The sequence below is a fragment of the Astatotilapia calliptera genome, chromosome 22, assembly GCF_900246225.1.
Source record: "Astatotilapia calliptera chromosome 22, fAstCal1.2, whole genome shotgun sequence".
Taxonomy (NCBI): Eukaryota; Metazoa; Chordata; class Actinopteri; order Cichliformes; family Cichlidae; genus Astatotilapia; species Astatotilapia calliptera.
In genome coordinates this window covers 1,830,615-1,850,214 of record NC_039322.1, presented here as the reverse complement: position 1 = coordinate 1,850,214, position 19,600 = coordinate 1,830,615, and the positions used below count along the sequence as shown (strand labels likewise).

The 19,600-nt window shown below is 41.0% G+C and overlaps 1 protein-coding gene across 3 annotated transcripts; it reads right to left on the bottom strand.

Moving 5' to 3' along the window:
- Positions 1-9,476: 9,476 nt before the first annotated feature.
- On the bottom strand, positions 9,477-15,716 carry LOC113014103 (CD209 antigen-like protein E). 3 transcript variants are annotated; one of them, XM_026155416.1, is made up of 7 exons: positions 15,413-15,716; positions 14,975-15,091; positions 13,569-13,658; positions 13,422-13,484; positions 13,024-13,166; positions 10,583-10,689; positions 9,477-9,854 (listed from the first exon to the last, which is right to left on the bottom strand). In XM_026155416.1, the coding sequence occupies exons 1-7, from the start codon at positions 15,567-15,569 to the stop codon at positions 9,734-9,736; spliced, it is 798 nt and encodes a 265-aa protein (XP_026011201.1). In that variant the 5' UTR covers positions 15,570-15,716; the 3' UTR covers positions 9,477-9,733. The 3 variants fall into 3 exon arrangements, with proteins under 3 accessions (XP_026011201.1, XP_026011199.1, XP_026011200.1); XM_026155414.1 differs by having other exon boundaries at positions 13,422-13,658; XM_026155415.1 differs by lacking the exons at positions 9,477-9,854; positions 10,583-10,689 and having other exon boundaries at positions 12,758-13,166.
- Between the last annotated feature and the right edge of the window lie 3,884 nt (positions 15,717-19,600).

Sequence of the window (19,600 nt, the reverse complement as noted above, 5' to 3'; positions counted from 1 at the left end):
TAGTTTTTTCAGTTTTTCTCAGTCCATAATTAAACATCAAAAAGTTTTCACTACGGTACGTCACAGTGTTGTGAACCAAATATTGAGAATGACACCCAAACGACATATCAGCTTCATGTCTAATTGAACAGAATATTAAGTCAGTTTTGTAACATATGGTCGTTTTATGAGTAGGATTATTAAGGGTCTGCCTACTGGCTAATGACTTGTGACTGATTGTTAGGTTAGCCTGTTCTTTCCTCAGCAGTTTACTCAGATACATTCCACATCCTGTTTCAAACACATTTCATCCATCAGGTGAAGTCACAGTGGCTATAGCCATCTTTTACTCCAGTAGTTTAGCCTACGTTCATATTTTGCACTATTGATTGATGCCACTCAGTTGTTTTGTTTTATTTTCTTTTTGTATATGGCTAGAGCACAGACAACAAGAAGTCTGAAAGAAGAAGAAGAAGTGAAAACCTGAACAGAATCTTAATAAAATGCTCCTCCTCATCCTCACTTCATGCCTCATCTCCTGAGCTGAAGTCAGGAGTCTAACACATGAAACGTGCATAGACATACTTGTTTTTTCTTGATATTGTAACAATTACTTATTGTCAGCAGATTAGACATGCAACCCTCTCATCGCAAAGGAACTATCAACATTTCAACCTATCTTCAAACCTCAGTATGGCTGAGCTTCCCTGACTCCTTTCACAAAGTTTTATGACACTTTCCAGAGTAAATAAAGATTGATGTTTATCACTCATTGACAGCTGAGGAAAACAGTGGAGTGTCAGCCTTCCAAAGATAGGAAAAACTGTGGGCAGATCCGGTCCAACCACTGGTAGAAGCATGCAGGCTGCCTGCCACTGTTATGGGGTCCAATCTAAATGTTATGTTTTTGTCTCACTATAACATGTTTGTCATATAGCAGCCACTTCAGCTATAACTATGCACTTGAATATAATCAAAGAACTATGAGTGGTCTGAAGCAACCATCGAACATTTACTCAACAACAGAGAGCCATGCTGTCAAAAGCCTGTAATAAAAACATGTCATGGTTTGGGTCATTGTGACCCAGTGTTTTTGAGTTCTTGTGTTTTGGTGTCATTTTTGTATTATGGTTTATGTTTTAGGTTCATTAGCAGTCTTTATGTTTGCCCTTGTGTGTATTTATGGCTGCATCTCCCTCTGTCCTGCGTTGCGGTCTCCCTCATACCCAGCTGTGTGTTCTGTTCATAGTCTAGTTTCTAAGTCTCTGTCTTTAAGAGATTCCTGCAGTTTAACTAATTGGTGTGTGTTATCTGGCTTCATGGACAGATAGAATTGGGTGTCATCTGCATAGCAGTGAAACTGTATGCTATGTCTTCTCACGATCCTGCCTAAGGGTAGAGAATTCTAACAATTAGTATAACTTGGAGGTGTTGATTCATTGAAACTAATATAATCATCCTGCTGTAAACATGTTTCTGTAAGCCAGAGTAAGACAGTTTTGATGATCATTATTAATTCATGTACTCACAGAGATTTGGAAGAGAGACACCTAATGTTTAATAATCCACATTCTTCATTTGTTTTTTGTTAGTTTGGGTGCAGACACAGTCTCTAAGTACATGGGGTTTTGGAGCGATAACACAACATGGTAATAAAATTTCTCACAGCGTGTCGTGATTGCAGCCAGAATCAGCAGATACAGCACTCCCAGGTTCACTTCAAAACCTCTGAAACTGCTTCGTTTCCCAGCTGGAAGCTTCTTCTGAGTGTCAACACCTAAAGGGAAAAAACCCAACTTTTTTATATAATAATATTACTGATTTCTTTTTAATTGAGATTTTTAATACTGGTGCATGCCTTAATTAAATGGATCTGCCTTGTAGTAATAATGATATCTCCAACAAGTTGATCTTGTATATTTGAGAATTACAGGAAATCAGGTAAAATGTTCTACTGGAGGAAAACATGGTTGATATAATTTGGTGCAAAATCATATCTTTAGTTTATTCCCACATGTATTGATTCTTCAACAGTGTCTGACAAACCTCTTTTAAAGCAAAGGACAATATTAATAATGATAATTATGAATAATCTTCATAATTTGCTCACAGGAAGACTTATTTTGAGATGTTAGGTCCCAGCCAAGCAGGCATAGAGACCACTTAATGATGGCCAGTTTAACTCATTGGTGTGTGGCTTGATAGACAGATGAAGGTGGGTATCATCTGCATAGCAGTGGTAATGTCTGCTATACCTTGTGATGATACTGCCTAACAGAAGCATGTATAATGTAAACAAAACTGGTCCTAACACTGAACCCTGTGGAACTCCATAATTCACTTTTTGTATGAAGATTCTTCTTTAACATTTACCTTCAAAGTAAAAGCTGAACCTTTTGTACAAACTGGCTTTAGCAACTTTAACCCTGGAGGTAAATGTTCTCTGTTTCTAGTTTGCATCGCACTCGATGCAACACACTTGATCACTTCCACACAAACGTTGCAAGACCAATCTACCAGCAATAGTGTACGAAGGCCACCAATGGGTTACTAACTTGTGTCTAGGCCTGTGTCACTGAAGCCTAAAAAAAACCTAATATTATAATTGGCTCTGAAAAATGTACATCAACTTGTTTTCTGAGGTTATTTGTGCTCCACACAGTTTCTAGCAAGTTTGTTTTTAAACTTCTGTTGCACCACCGAAGAGCTCCTGCTGGATAAGCCATTAGAGTCATGCAGCACTTCCCTCCTTCATTGTAAACTTTTCAAATGTTTGTTGCTTCCTACTTACCAGCTTCTTGTATCCCAACATCAGGATGCTGCTCTCCATCGTCTATCATCTGCACCTCGCTGTACTCTCTCTGTCGTCCATCACTGTGGGTCCTTCTGCTGTATTTCACTCTAAAATCTGCTGCAGCTTGAATTTCTGCAGACATCTTGGTGGGTGAGAGTGTTTGACGAGGCTTCAGTGTCTGTCTGGTTTGTTTCTGAGTCGGGCAGCTTTTAATAGACATCAAACAGGAAGTAGCAGCAGACCAAACCACCAACAGAGGGGCCAACTTCATTTCTGCTTTGCATTGTGGTTAGCAAACTTTTTACTGAGAGTTTGTTTAAAATAAAAAAAGAAGCTAAAAAGTTATTTATAAATATAACTGGCTGTTATACGACAGAAATAGAAACTAAGTCAGCAGCAATAATCGGCACATAATGCCTTTTTCATGAGTCTTCCTGGTTTCATGACTCTGTACACATCATAAGTACGTAGAAGCACATGAGTGTCACAGGAAATATGAGGTCGGGCCCTGTGTCACTGGTGTGTTTCTCTCAGCACAGACTGGCCACCACAGCCTCTTCAGGTCACACACTTTATTTTCCAGCACACACATGAAATGTTTCTGACTGAGCTGCTCTGCTGTTGAGCCCGACTGAGGGAAATGTGTTTTATAGGATTTAGTTCCAGCTTCTCCCAACCGGCCACAGTGAGCTTGTCCACTTACTGCGTGTGTCTTCAGGTCTTAGACACCACCAAAATAGAGATGCAGTCACTCTGTTTTTCAACTGAAGCTTGTCGTGTTCAAAATGTCAGAAGGAATTTCAGGAGAAAATATCTGTCTATTAAAAAGATTTCATTTGCTTTGGTATTTGAAATTCCAATTTTACAGCACTGGACTGTGATGTGATGCCAGAGTCAGCCTCACACCAAAGATGACCCTCAGAGCGGGCCATACAGTTTTATACTACAAGAGGAACATGTATTATTATGACTATGTTCTTCCAGAAGCGGCGTGGCAGTCTGCTACAACTCCTCATTCACTCCACGTCTGCTGCTCCCTCGACCTCCTATCTGCTTCTTTTCCTGGAATCAGAGACACAAGGACACAAAAACACACCCTGCGTAGCCTTGGTTATCTAATGTTGTTATTTATTGTTCTTCTACTGATTCTAAGGTCTGGTTCAGGATACCTAGTTTGGACTCTCTGACCCAGTGTCACAGCTGGTGCAGCTATCGTGTGGTGGCGTGAATGGGGATCCAAGTTGCAGACAGTGGTGGAGATGCGAGTGAGGTTTATTTACAGTGCTCAGTAACAAAAGTGAGGGCGGAACTGAACAAAACCCTAAACTGGGGAGAACTAAAAATAACAAAACAGAAAACTGTAACTCACAAGGTCACAATCAGGGAAACACATAAGGAGGTGAGCTGGGAACAAAGAGCAGGCTGTGGAGCAGAAAGCCGCAGAACAACAGAGTAACACAGACGAACCGATGAGGAACACAGGCAGGCACACACTATATATACAAACACAAGGTAATCAGGTAATGACACACAGGAGGGGAGCACAGCTGAACCTAATTCACAAGACGACAGGAAGACACAAGCTGACACAGTGATAACAGACTTACTTAGACTTAGTTCCTCCTACGCCGGGCGGCGCATCGGGCAGCTAGTGATCTCCATCGATGTCGGTCAGCAGCGACTGCTTCAGCTTCGTCCCAGGCAATGTCGACAGTTCTCAGATCGTCCATAAATGTTCGACGCCATGTGGTCTTTGGTCGGCCTTGCTTTCGCTTGCCAGTGCGTGGATGCCATGCCATGGCAATCTTAGCTGGGCGATGAGGGGGTAGGCGTAAAATATGTCCCGCAAAGCGGAAGCGCCTTTCTGCAACAACATCGGCTAATGGGCGGGTGCCTGCTCTTCGTAGGACCTCATTTGTTATTCGGTCCCGGTAGGAAATTCTCAGGATTCGCCGCAGGCCACGTTGTTGAAGCACATTCAGGTGTTGAATAATTGCACTTGTTGAGCGCCAGGTTTCACTAGCGTAAAGTGCAGTAGGGAAGACGATAGAGTTCAGTAGTCTGATCTTGACCCTAACATTCAGGGAGGTCGAGTTCCAAATAGGTTGGAGACGTCGCAGGACACCAACTGCCTTCCCTACTCTGGCGTCGACATCCCGATCAGAGACCCCGTCATTCGAGATGATGCTGCCAAGATATGTAAAATTCTCCACCTCTTCAGCACGTTGTTGATTGATCATAATAGGAATGCGGGCACGTGCATAGCCAACTCGGAGTACCTTGGTTGTTTTGGCGCTGATTCTTAATCCAACTTTCGTTGCCTCCCTCTGCAGGGCCGCGGTCAACTTTTGGAGGTCTTCCTGAGTCGAGCCCAGCAGGGCGATGTCATCTGCGAAGTCCAAGTCAGTGAGATTACGCGCTTCGTTCCATGGGCACACCGATGCCAGCTTGGTCAACTGATCGTCGCATGATGAAGTCAATTACCAACAGGAAGAGACCAACGATGGGTCGAACACTTCCGCGATACTCTGAACCAACCTGAGCCACCCCAACGGTTCGAGGCCAAAGACCTGGCACCTTCCATGGATCTTCTTCCTGTCGATATCGGACAAATCAGCATCACTGAAGTCAAGACAGCGATCCGACTCCTCAAGAGTGGAAAGGCCGCAGGCCTGGACGAAATCCTCGCCGAAATGCTGAAGCATGGCGGACCCCATCTTGAAGCCGCCCTTACAAGACTCCTAAACGCCTGCTGGTCAACATCACAGTGATAACAGACACAGACCTTCAAAGTAAAACAGGAAATTCACAAAGACAAGCTCAGGGACACGAACAGAGCACAGGAGGGAGAACACTAAAGCACTAATCACATGAACCAAACCCTAAGAACTAATACAAAATAAGAATGAACACAACACATGAGATGACACCAAAATGAACACAAAACGCTGGGTCAACGACCAGGACCATGACACCCAGAGACTTACAGGAAACCATTTTCATGTGTATGTAAGCGTTGCTGCAAAGTCCCCGTGCACTCTATGTCTCTAAGCTTTCGACCTTCGAAAGACAGAGTGCCAACTCATATGAGCACATTTGCATTGTGTATAATAAAATAATTCAAACAGCTGCCTTCAATTTTCAACCCTAATAAACTAACTCCAGATTTCCCTCAGTAATCCTGATTCATGTTGTCACAGTTCACCTGGTGAAGAGCACATTCCCAAAGGATTCTTTTTTCCCAGAGCATTTTAGCATGACACTCTTTGATTACCTCTCCATCACAGATATTTGTTTTTATCACAAAGCTGCTCTTGACAGTCCTGATAGATTTGAAACCATATTGGAAAAGATTTGTGAGAGCTGTTGTAAAAACTTTATCCCACCTTAATAGATCCATCACTAATGCACTGAACTCTTTAGTAAGAATTGGGAGCTCCCCCCCAAAACTGTGTCCTGTTTTCCAATCAGCTGTTTGTGTATAAAGTGCTGTCTCTTTGAGATATCTGTTATGTTCCCTGTATGTCCCTCTGTGATCTCCAGCTCGCTCTTGTTCATTATATATCTGGATGTTAAAGACTTCTTTTTATTCTGAGTCCTGCGTTCGAGTCCTTCCCTCTCTTCCACACCTCGACCTGACAGTTATGTCTTAGACTGGATGTCAAATAGAAGTGAAGCTGAAACATTTTGTGACTAAAATAATATGAGACCATTTTTAGATGTTTAGGCCTCTAAATATAAATATAACTTCCATAGTTCAATGTGTTTAAATATGTGCATTTGCAAACTTTTTGTTTAATATTAATATTTTATATCATCATGAAATGTCACCACAGGGGGCAGCATAGAGCCAGAGAGTGTTAGTGTAGCTGTTCAGCCCTATAGTAAGAAACAAGAAGACTGATGAAGGAAAACACACAGGTTTGTATGAAGTCACACTAACTAACCAGCAGTAACCCACCTTTGATCAAACTGCTTTTATACAAATGATGTGAGGATGTAAAAGGAGCGTTTTGATTATTTATGAATGTATTGATTTAATATGACAATAATGGGGGTGGGGCCACCAGACCTGTCAACACTGGCTGAGTAACAAAAATATGAACACCAGACGAGAGTTAAACATTTTCATCATTTTCTTCCTGTGACTGAAAATCTCTTTGATTATCTCTGATATCGTCTGTACTGTCGTAGATGTGCATGTCCTCTTACACTCTGATGCCTCTTCCTTCACCTTTCTGCTCAGATAGCTGAGTCACAGCTGTGCTTTACTAACAGTTACTGCTCTGTGTTCACTGTGCTTGCACACTGATGCTGTCACAGTCCTGGGTCTATGACCCAGTTTTTGGGTTTTTCTTTTGGATAATTATTTTCTAGTTCCTGATTTGATTTTTTTTGTCTCCTCAGTCTGTCATGTCCTCATGTCTGTTTATCCACAGTTAAAGTGTCAAGTTCACATATTGCCATCTGAGTCTCAGTGTGTTTTTGTTACTTCCTGTTTTACTTTGATAATCTCCCATTTTGTGTGCGTTATATTGGTGTTCATGTCTCATCAGTCAGATTCTGTTCAGCTGTGTTCCCCAGGTGTGTCCACTCTGCACTAATCTCCTCCTGAGTAAATATTGTCTGTCTCCCTCTGGTCTCTGTCATGTTGTCCCATCAAGCTGTGTTCCTGTGAATTTCATGGGTTCTGTGTCCTCCCAGTTGTTTCCCAGTTTCTTAGTTTCTAGTTTAATGTGTTGCCTGAGGTTTTGTTAGTGGTGCCAAGATGAAGCTTCATGAAGCACTGAAGCTTTCCATCCAACTGGCCACTTATGAGCCGACGCTTCATGACGTGTCACTTGCTCTACTGTGCCATCAAGTGGACAATAAATGTAAAACAGGCAAAGACATTATAATGACATGACTTTGGTGTGAAGCTTTGAATAGAACGAATAGAATAGAATAGAATAAATAGAATAGAAAGAATAGAATTAGTGAATAATGTTTGTGATGGCAGTACATAAATTCCAAATATAATCTTAATCTGTCTTTATGATCTTTATGATACAACATGTAATTTATTTTTATATCATAATAACCTTTTATTTTTATTTAATAAAATCTTTTCCACTGTGTTGTGCTTCAGTCAGTTTCTCTTTTTTTGAGATGATTTCACCTGATTTAGAAAAAACCCTTTCACAGCTCACAGATGAAGCAGGTGTAGCCGAAGAAGCAACAGCAAGTTTATACAAGTTGGGATGAACATTTTCAGTCCTGCCCAGTACTCGTGGGGATTCTTCAGTCTTCCACTGTTTGGTTCACTCAGGTATGTTTGGACCTGCACTGTTGTGTCTGTAATAAAATTTTGAGTCCTCGTCTGCAGGACTGTGGTGTCCAAACTAGGCCTGAAAAACCAAAACCCCTGCACCACTTTTATATTTCATGATTCAAATTAAAACAAAACACAACATGCAGAGAAACAGAATCAACTTTCTGGGTTTGTCCAAAGTTTATTTAACAAATTATACAGCATGTATTAATGTTATATTTTTATTTATTCATACATGATTTGAGTTTATGAACTCTACTACTCCCATAGTTATTTCTTCAGTGTTGTTTTTGGACAGAGACCATTGAAACAGTACAGAAAGTGGGGAGAGAGGGGCTGAGCTGCAGCACAGAGCCTGGGCTGAACACAAACCTGAGCCTCTGCAGTACTTTTTACTGCTGCTAGTGTTTCTGTCCTGACAGATGTGATGATATCATCTGTGCTCTGTGATGTGCTGGTGCATGAAAATGTTTGCAGACTTTAGATTGGTCACTGAAAATATAAGACGTGCTGTGGTCGTTATTCTAAATGTGTTCAGAAATGTGGGAAACGATTGAAATACCCTGAAATATCTAAAGATTCAAAGTTCTAACATGGAAGTATTTGGGACAGCAGCTTCATCTAAAATGCAGCGTGGTCTTTCAGTCTGATCCCCCCATGTTTGTATGTCAATTTTTTCTGTTATTTGAGACGTCTGTTGATAAACTGATGGGGAGACTGTGCAAGTAAAGCCTTGTTTTGAGTACATTTTCCTCACCAGTTTCCACTTTAGGCGCTGAAAACACATATTAGACACCAGCTATTTATTTTGTGATTTATATAAATATATTTCATATAAACAGTCAACATGCAGTAAAAGAAATATCTAAATATGTATTTGTATGTATTATTTTCCATCCACGAGTCTGAAAATAATAATGCTGCTCTATGTTCACTGCATCTCAGCACCTGTTTGTATCACTTCTGCTGATGCTGCAGACCGCTGTGTCTATTTTATATTTGAATTGGCCTTTTATATTTTCTTCTACTGTTTCTATTTTGTGTTATTTCTGTTTAAGAAAGACATGGTACAGAGAGGGTGGAGCTGCCTGCAGCTGTCTGTGGTGCTGAAGCTTTCAAACATTTCATACCAACACTGACTACAACTGTGACCACAGGGGGGCAGCATAGAGCCAGAGAGTGTTAGTGTAGCTGTTCAGCCCTATAGTAAGAAACAAGAAGACTGATGAAGGAAAAGCTTCTTCCACTGGTGTAACACACAGGTTTGTATGAAGTCACACTAACTAACCAGCAGTAACCCACATTTGATATTTTTTGCTGAACTTTTAGAAACAAGACATTTACTGTAGTTTTAGGACCAACAGGCTGATGAATAAACCAAGTAAAGCAAAGTAAAGACAAGCTGCACTTTGACTTTTATTAGAACAATTTGCTGGAACTACAGAGTAATGAAGTACTTCAAGGTTTTGTGTGGATGACTTCCAACCTTACTGTACAGCACAGAGCACAGAGGGACAATATATGTAATCAATATATGATGCAGAATGAACAAGTAAAGACTGTAAGCTGAGTCTGAGGCTCATGCAGGACATTTCATAGTGAGGTGTCTTTGGTTGGATTATTCAAACATTTACATCAAAGCACCAAACTCATTTCTCACAGATGAAGGTCTTTGAATAAGAATAATAAGACCGTGTCCATCTCCCATCACCGTCACAGCAGACTCCATAGTGATTATAACTGGGATTCTCATGTTCTGGTGCCCAGAACCTGTCAGAGAGATCAAATCTGATATGAAACTGGACTAAACTCATAACTATTGTCACATTCATATAAATATGCGTCTCTTTTGGAATATTTCCAATATTTGCTGTATTTCTTTCCCAGGTTTCTCGCCCACTTTCCCTCCTTTAGACTTTTCTCTGAGAATCATCATGCACACTAAAACAGCTTTCAAGCTTTGATGAATATGAAATCTTCCTGCTGTAAAAATGGAGAATAAAAAGAAGTCAGAGCTGACTTTCTGCTGTTTGAAACTGTTTTGTCAGCTGTTTACAGACATCACTTTGAAATGTGTGTCTATCAGGTCATATTTACTGAAGCTTCTTCCTTCATATGTTCTGAAGTTTTACAAACACCAAAGAAGAAGAGACAGGAATTCTCTGAAACACTTTTTGTTCTGTGAGAAAAGAAACATTACAGCACAAAAACATGAAGACAAATTGAACAAAGTGAAATGTGTCGGTCGCTGCTTTGAACATGTTTCAATCCTGATTCCTTCAAACTGACTTGTTGTAACTGAACGTCATCACAGACTGCAGATGAAGAGAGTTCAAGCACAGCTGTTCATTCAAAGGAGGATTTCTGCTTTTCTTTACATTCAGTTTGTGGGGCTGTTGGAAAATAGCTCAGCTCATGTATTGCTGATCTATCTTCCAAAACATCAGTGTTTCACTTCTAAATAATAACTCTGGAATAGAAACAAACTAATGTCTCACGTTTCTGTCAGCGCTGATCCGTCCACCCATTCCCATTTAGATCTTCCTGATGTGTATTTAACATACAGACCAATCCAGGACTCTCCTCCAAATTTACTGATAAATTCCTGTTTGAGAAGAGACACAAATATTGTCTCCAGTCATAATTCAGCACTTCTGTTGTAGTGACATCATCTTGTGAACATGTCTGAAGGAAGAATAACTGTGATGAAACTTTTCTTCCATTGTGCAGAAATCAGAAAGAGCCAAAGAATCGATGAATATCAGCTCCTCCTGTAGCTCAGTCAGTGTTGCAGTGGAATCAGTGTTAACAAATCATTTGATTCAGTTGGATTGAATCAGAAAAATAATCTGGATTATGAGGATTTCTCTCATTTTATAACATTTCTGTTATTTCAATGTTTTGTGTTGACTTGGTTTCTAAGGATCATCTGAACTGGTTCCCATTTAATCCTGGTTCTTTAACTGCTTTGAATTCCTCTCCTTCATAATTCAATGTGAATCTCCAGTTTGCTGTATTGTAATCGATCCACCTCCCAAATCCTGCAATCATTTCCTGAATGGATTCTCTAATCTTCTCTCATCGGTTATTGTTCATAAAGTCATTTTAGTAGATGAGTCTAATTTACTTATTGATGATCCCTCTAACAACACTGCCACACAATTGATGAACACTGCAGCATCATTTCATGTAGTGCATCATGTTGTCGGCCCCACACATAACGCTGACCTTCCACATGTCTGACCTACTATCCAATCACAGATGTATCATCTTTGACAGGCTTACAGTCAGTGTTGTCTTCCCAGAGACAAACTGCTGTCACTCCCATGTCTTCTAATGACTGTGGACATTTTTCGATTTCTTCACTGGCAACATCAACAGTATCAGGTCAGAGTTCAAGTCTGTACCTCTTCAACCGCCCCAAGTCTCTCCTCCAGTTCTGTTGTTGGAGTTCAAACTCCTTCCTGCTGCCATCTCCCCCTGACTTCTCTCTATTAGAAACCAGTCCCTTTCATTTCAGCTGACTTTCAAACAGCCAGAGTCTTTGTGAGTGGGATCAACCCTCCTTACATCCCACTGTTTTAAATCAAGTTGCTCGTCAGCTCCTTCAGATCTTTGATCAATTCCAACCTGGTTCCAGACAAACCACAGCACTGAAACAGCTTTCATGAAAGTTACTAACCAGATTCTTCTGCGCTGGGATAAAGACTCCATTTGAGTCCTGCTTGACTTCTCTGCAGCCTTCATACTGTTGATGGTGCTCCTCTTATTAACACACTACAAACTGGCCTCACTGGTGCTGCTCTCACATGCTTTTCTTCATACTTATCAAACAGATACTTCATATTAATCAACGTGTGTCCTCATCTGAGTCCCACATGCCTCAGTCCTTGGACCAGTTCTGTTCTCTTTATAAATGCTGCCCCTGTGACATCTGCTTAATGGTTTTAATGGGATCTCCTAGCACTGCTGTGCAGATGACACACACACTAATGCTTTTCTGTCGAGCCTCTCCTGCCTCAGTGAATGCTTCTCTGTCATCACTTCATGGATTTAAACTTCCTTCATCTCAAACTGAAGTTGTGCTGTTTGGCTCAGTTTCTCTGAGGAGGTCAGTCAGTACATCGTCCCCCTCACCAGTAACATCCAATCACCTGTTAAAGATCATTTTGAACCAACAGCTGCATTTTGAGCCTCACATGTCAAAGGTCAGCCAGTCTTGTTTCCTTTAGCTCAGAAATATTGCAAAGATCAAATCTTTACTGTGATTCAATCATCTGGAACTTTGAGTTCATACTTTCTCCTGCCTGATTATTGTAATTCACTTTTCACCTGCATTTCTCAGTCCTCCATAGTTGGTCTGCAGTTAGTGCAGAACTCAGCAGCAAGGCTGCAAACAAAACCTGGCCTGCAGTCTCATATCTCACCTATTCTTGCTTCTCTTCACTGGCTTACAGTGAAATTCAGAATCCTCTTTTAAATCCTGTTATGAACATATAAAGCTGTGCATGAACAGGCCCCTGCTTATATAGCAGAGCTTCTTGGACCTTATCACTGCAGCCGGCCTCTCTGATCATCTAATCAGTGTCTCCCAACTGTCCCTCGCTCTGATTTGAACACCAGAGGCCATCGTGCTTTTGAGCTTGTTGCAGCCAAACTGTGGAACAGCCTTCCTCAGACTATCAGGTCAGCTGACTGTTAACGGCTGAAACTCATTTTTACAGGTTAGCTCTCCCTCAATCTTTTCCCCTTTATTTTCCTCCATAGTTTCTAACTGTTGTGTTTCTGATGGAATGAATGTGCTGCTTTGTTTATGTGTCTGTATGTTTGCACATGTATACTTATCATCAATGTGTGGCTTTAATTCACAGTATGAAGAACTTTGTAACTCACTGTCAGCTCCATCAAAGATCACACAGACATGAACAAACACACCCACCTGTTCCTCTTTGCTGTTTATCATCACCAGATCAGCTCCTTTATCCTGACAGGCTCTCCTGCTCTCAGACCAAGTTTTCCACTCAGTGGATTTAAAGTAGCAGCTGCATCCAAACCTCGTCCATTCTTCTGGACACCACTTCCCTTAAAGTCAAACACATGTTTTAAAGACAGACTTTGTGTCCTGTTGTATCACATTAATCTTTGGTTCCTGTCATTTTCCCTGTAAATGCTTCATTTAAACTCAGGTTTTCTCTCTTATTCATAATGAACTGAAACTTACATTTATACAGAGAAACTGTTACACAGCATCAAACATTTAGGATTCAAAACAAAGACACAATCAGGTTATCACTGTGTAACACTGATGTTTTCTATCAGTTATTCAAACTTTATTACCTTCTATCTTCTCCTTCAGCTTCTTCACTTCTTCCTGTAACTGACTGTTGAGTCGTTTTGTCTCTATAGAAAAAAACATGTTAAAAATGTAAATATAAATTTTATCTGACATTAGTATTTTCTTGTTAATTTTAAATACTTTCTTACCTTGATGTTCAGTCTGTAGCTCGTTGTAACTGTGGTTCAGTTTATTGTGTTTGAAGTGAAGTTTGTTGTTTTCACTCTTGTTCAAAGCATCTGAAATATTTCAGTGAAACCAAAATAAAATAAAATAAAATAAAATGAGTGAAACGTTGAACAGAAATAATCTTCTTCCTCTGCTTTGTCAAATATCAATAAGAGTCAGAAACTTGCAGCCATTGTTCTTTAACATGTCCTGTGGGTGGAGGTGTTAGAACTACAGGAAATCTGATGAGCTAAATACGTATCAACTGTGAACAAAAACCACTGACAAGATTCAGAATAATTGTGCTTCAGTGTGGAGGAAGAAGGTGAAGAGTCAAACAGCATTTCTACACCTGTAGTCAGAGATGTTATCTACATGCTTTGAAAGAATAGATTCTGACTCATGTGACATGTGCCTGTTCTCACTGAAAATATGTCTTTTTACATTCAGTCAAAGCTGCTCTGAGGCTTCAACACTTCCTCTTTCTGCTTATTTATAATTAATAAATGTTTCTTCCTGCAGCTTCCAGGAACTTCCTGCTTTCAGACGTCCTTTTGCAGGCGTCTCTGTTCTCACATCATAGATTTGTGATGTTTCTGCTGATCCAGCATTAAGTCTGTCACAGCTCCACCAGGAGCTAAAGGTCAGCTGAAGATCAACAACTGATTTAAAACATAGAATCAAACCACCTTAAAATCCAAACATCAGCAGCTGCTGGAAGTTTTCTCTGTGTTGTTGTTTTTGTTATTGTGGAGTCTTTACCTGATAATATAAAGAACCTCGAGGCAACTGTTGTTGTGATTTGATGTAATAAAAAAAGATTAATTGATATATCCCAGCAGATGAATGGAGCTAACATTAGCTTGTTAGCTACCTGCTTAATACACCAAGTGAACTAACTAGTCGCACAATGACAGACGGCCACTGTCTAACATAGTGTGGCTGCACCTGCATCAGTCTGCAGCAGATGCTGCTGCCTGTCTGCTTTGTTGAGATAATCACAGAATCAGCGTGTTGAGTGAAGAGTTTGAAGGAACAACAAGAACATTCACTCCACAACACACACAAGATATGAGCCAGGAATCATGCACACAGACACACACCTGCTAATCAGTGCTAAGTAACAGACTCATGAAATACTAGAAGCTCAGTCAGCAAAACCAACGTGTTGGTCAGGCTGTACCACACAGCAGCTCATATTATTGATCAGAGAATTCCATTTAAAATGCCACCGTGCAGTTTTTATGAGGCTTCATGTACTTCCTGTATTTGCTGTGGCAGAAGGACACGTTCTGGTTGTGAAGCTGCATGTTTGTTGGCTGCTGGGATTCAGTATCAGTCATACATTCATTTGCAGGAGAAGTTCAGAGGTTGTATCTTATCTTACAGCATATGGACAGGATGATGATCCCAGCTAACATCAGGAGGCACAGCACTCTTAGACCCAGTGTAGCACATCTGAAAGAGCCCTTCAGGACTGAAGGAGGATTCAGAGTCTGTGGTCCTGTTAGAAAGCAGTGTGGATGTTGGTTTGTGCTTATTTCCTGTCAGTCTGTGGTTAACAGACCTGTGGTTGTGGTTGTATCAGCTTAATGTCAAAAAAGGGTCGGTTGCCAAAAAACAAAGGAAATATAACATCTGCACTGTGACTGAAAGAAGTTCCTGTTAATCAATAAGTGACGTACAAACTATTGTGGGAAAGAATTTAAATTAAAAAGGTTCATACAGCAAATGGAGAAACAGATGTTTGGTGGGCTGCAGTAATTTGGCATTAAAAGCTGACTGTAACAAACTGGAAGTACATTTAGATTTATAATTGACTTACCTCCTTCCTGTGACTGAAAATGATCATAACTATCTCTGATCTCATCTGTACTCTCGTAGATATCCACCTCCCTCTGCTCCCACTCTGCTCCGTCCTGCTTTCTGCTGTATCTCACCTTCTTTGATAGATCTGGTTTGGCATAAATATCTGAGGACATCGTGAGAGGACGGAGACGCTGAGCAGGAGTTTAAGCTGTACTCTAACAGTTCTGCAGTACTGACCCTGGAAGATATCGAGCTGTTTTATTCTTGTCCAGCCTTCTGTCTGCTTTCAGGCAGGAAGAAGCTTTGAGGAAGTGGCAGCGTGTAAGGAAACACAGACCGTGTGATTAATTTGCATAAAAATGTCTTAACTGCATTTGTTTCTCTTAACTACAGATAAAACTCTGTGTTGTACAATATGTGTACTTTGTTGAGCTTTTGACTGAGTTTGCATAAAGCAGAAAATGTATAAACTCTTCTTTTTCTAAAGACGTTGAACGTTCACACATAAAAGCACAAACACAGTCACACCTCAGTGTCACAGTTGGTTCGACCCAGGAAATGTTATTTTGTCAGTTACAGTTTGTTTTCTTGCTGTTGCCTTATAGAGAAACAAACTGTTGAACTGTTGAGGTTCATCCAGTCGATGTGGAAAGTTTGAACCACGTCTCAAACACTCTTTAAATGAACAACAATTAAATTTAGCTTCACTGCTGACCGAAGATTTTAAAGTTTTTTAAACTGTAACTTTTCCTTTCAATTCTACATTTTGCACTTTCAGGAAAACTGATGCAGTTCATTTTTTGTGTTCTTTGATTTGATTTTCAAAGGAATACAGAAGTACTTGTGTGAAAAAGTGTCCAACATAAGGAGGAAAAGTTTTTTGAAATTACAGTGCACTTAAATGTTGCACATCTTACTGTGAGGTCACCAGGAAATACTCCTTGTTGTTGGGCCGTCCTGGTTAACACACCTCTGCAACATTACATGAGAGTCGGGTACTCGGCCTCTGGATTTGTAAATCTGGGCTGGTGGGTTCAAACACTCCTCAGCCTCCCTGAGAAGGTTTATGTCAGAATATTGAAGGAGAAACTCCATCCAATTGTGAAATCTCAAATTCAGAGCAACAATGTGGTTTCCATCCTGGTCATGCAGCACTGGACGAGCTCTTCATTCTCTCCAGGATGTGTGGGAGTGATGAGCCCAGCTGGAGCTCCTCCACACTGAAAGCACCTGACTAGGATTACACCTGTGTGCTACTTAGGTGTTGGAGGTTTGTCCAACTGGAGGACACACGTTGTCTTAATCATTCAATTCAGTTTTACTTCTACAGCTCCAAATCACAGCAACAGCCTCAAGGTGCTTTATGTTGTGAGGTCGACCCTACAATAACATTATAGTAACACGTTTGCTGTTTGTGTGTTTTCCAGTGAAGTAGGAGAAACACAGCAGTGTGGGAACAGGAACTAAACACAATCAGGTCTGCAGCATCAAATCATTTCACTTCTAATGTTCAAAATCAAACATCTAACATATTGGAATCAAATTCCTCACAGCGTGTCATGATTCCCACCACAATCAGCAGATACAGCACTCCCAGGTTCACTTCAAAAGCTCTGAACCAGCTTCTTGTCACAGCTGGAAGCTTCTTCTCGGTGTGAACATCTACAAAGATAAAACAAAAAGTCCATTTATGAAGCACTAATGAGAGACTTTGGAGCTTTTTATTAATCCTCACTGTAGGAATGATCCCAGTAGAAAGTAAATCAGATTTACCAAACAAATTAGTCGAGTTTGTTAAAAAGTTACAGGAACTCAAACAAGGACAAAGTAACATTAGTCCATTCCAGCTGTTGTGATCGGTCGGTGCATTTCTGGCCACTTCTTGGTCGCAGCTTTTGAATAGATCAGTGAGAGAAAAACAATCCTCCTCTCAATATAAGGACTAAATGAGCAAAACTATCCTGATGGACGTGAGGGAACGTAGAAAGAAGTGTAGAAACCTGAGGGACAAATATGGAGGAGAGTCCCAGAATATTAGTTTCTATGACGATCATCTGCACGCGGGTCAGAGCTGTGAGGAAAGTGTAATGCTGAGGAACAACCATGAACTGTGGAAACTTTAAAGCTGATTTATAACAGAGTGGTGCTGGGTGTGTGTTACTCTGTGTTTGTGCTTCAGTTACACTCAGTTAGCTTTCTGCTAGCTGTTTCCATCAGTTTGCTTCTCTCCTCTCTACACTCACTCATACTGCATTTTGATGCAGCTGAACTCACAATGAATCTGCATCTTTCTGTTCCTGTTGTCAGACCACAGAACAACTATGAACTACTGATTTAAACGTGCTGCGTTAACTACAGGGGGAAGCTGCTAACACACTGCAGCTGCATACCAAGCTGCTGCTCTGCACCTCTGAAAGACGCATTTTTGGAAGCACAACATTGTCGGACAAACTCGACATTCACATATGTTTAAAACAATGACTGTGTGGACAATCTGGCTGTATTTACAGTCATGTTATCACTTGGAGAGGAAGCAGAAAGAGCTGTGCTGCTCCTATTGGCTGCTTCTCTCTGTCACTCACAGACCTCTTCCTGAAAGCAGAGCAGCAGCTGAACCAGTTTGACTTGAAGCCACAGACACTGAAACAGTCAGACGGTTAGAAACGGAGCTCCTAACTGGGAGTAAACAGGCCCAGTGCAACAAATGATCTGTGTGCCAGTTTGGACTGGAAACATATTCTGGGCACATGTGACACGAACACTAATATGTCTTAAAGTGGTCGGATATCAGAGCTTTAAAAGACACTGAACAACACTTTCATCACCAACATTTTCTTTGGTTTGGTCACTTTGATGATTTCCTGCTTACCAGCTTCTTGTAGGCCAACGTCAGGGTGCTGCTCTCCATCATCTAACACCTCCACCTCACTCTGCTCTCTCACTCCTCCATCCTCTTGGGACCCTCTGCTGTATTTCACCCTGAAATCTTCAACACTTTGAATTTCTGTAGACATTTTGAGCTGAAAGATCTTTGAGCAGCTTCACCGTCTGTCTGTGTCTTTAAGTCCGACAGCTTTGACGAGAAAACAAAGAGGAAGTAAAACAGGACGAGTCACAGTTCTTCTGACACGTCAGGAGGTGTCAGACTGTCAGTTATGTACAAATGAAAACAACATTCAACAAGATCTGAAGTTCAGTTACAAGAATGTAAAACACTGAAAGAAGTTTTGTTTTTAATATTTTCTATCACAGAGATAATAAGCTTTAACTCAGCAGCTGCAGTATGTTTATAATAACACGGCTTTGTTAGACGCTGCCTTCTACAAACTGTAAGTACATCGAAGCAGCAGAGAGAAGAAGTGTTTGTGACACAGGAAATATGTCAGAGTGAACTATTTATTCATCTTTATTTTTACCAGCACAGAAACTAACAGGGCAGCGTGGTGCTGCAGTGGTGAGCACCATCACTTCTCAGAAAGAGAGTTCCTGTTTTGGGTGGAGTCTTTCTGTGTGGAGGCTCATGGTCCTGGTCTGTGAGCCAGCGTTTGTGTTTGACGTCTGATTCTGGTTCATTTCATGTTCTGAGGTGAAGTTTTGGTCATGATTGTTGTGTCTCTGTTTGTGTCCCAGGTCTTAGTTTGTTATCTAGCCTCAGGTTTTCTTTTATCATCCCCCCTCTGTGTCCCCGCCCTCTTCCTGTGTTAGTATCTCTCTGTGAAGTCAGTCTTGTCTCCATGCTGATTGGCCTGTTCCCCAGTCGTGTCTCTGTGTTTCTGCTGTTTCCTGTTTTACTCTGACAGTCTCTCGTCCTGTGTGCATCTTGTTTAGTTTTGCTTCCTGGTCTCGTTAGTTTGATTATGTTCAGCTTTGTTCCCACCTGTGATCTGTTCCCTTGTGTTTCTTCTCACAGCCTCCTTCATTCCCTCCAGCTGTGTGTTCGTCTGTTTAGTATTTCTTGGTCTAGTTATGGTGTTTTGTAGTCAGTAATAAATTGTCTTTAAGTTTGGTTTCTGTCTCCGACTCCCACATTTTATCTGCTATCCTGCCTTGCCTCACACAGCGGTACATGACAGGAGATCTCGAGCACTAAAATAAAGCAGCAGACTCCGACCTACAAGTGGCAGCAAGTAGCCGTTTCCTTTCTTGAGGAAAAGCTGAAGTGGAAGCGTTGGCTCACCCCTGGTAGGAGCACATTTTCAGTGGT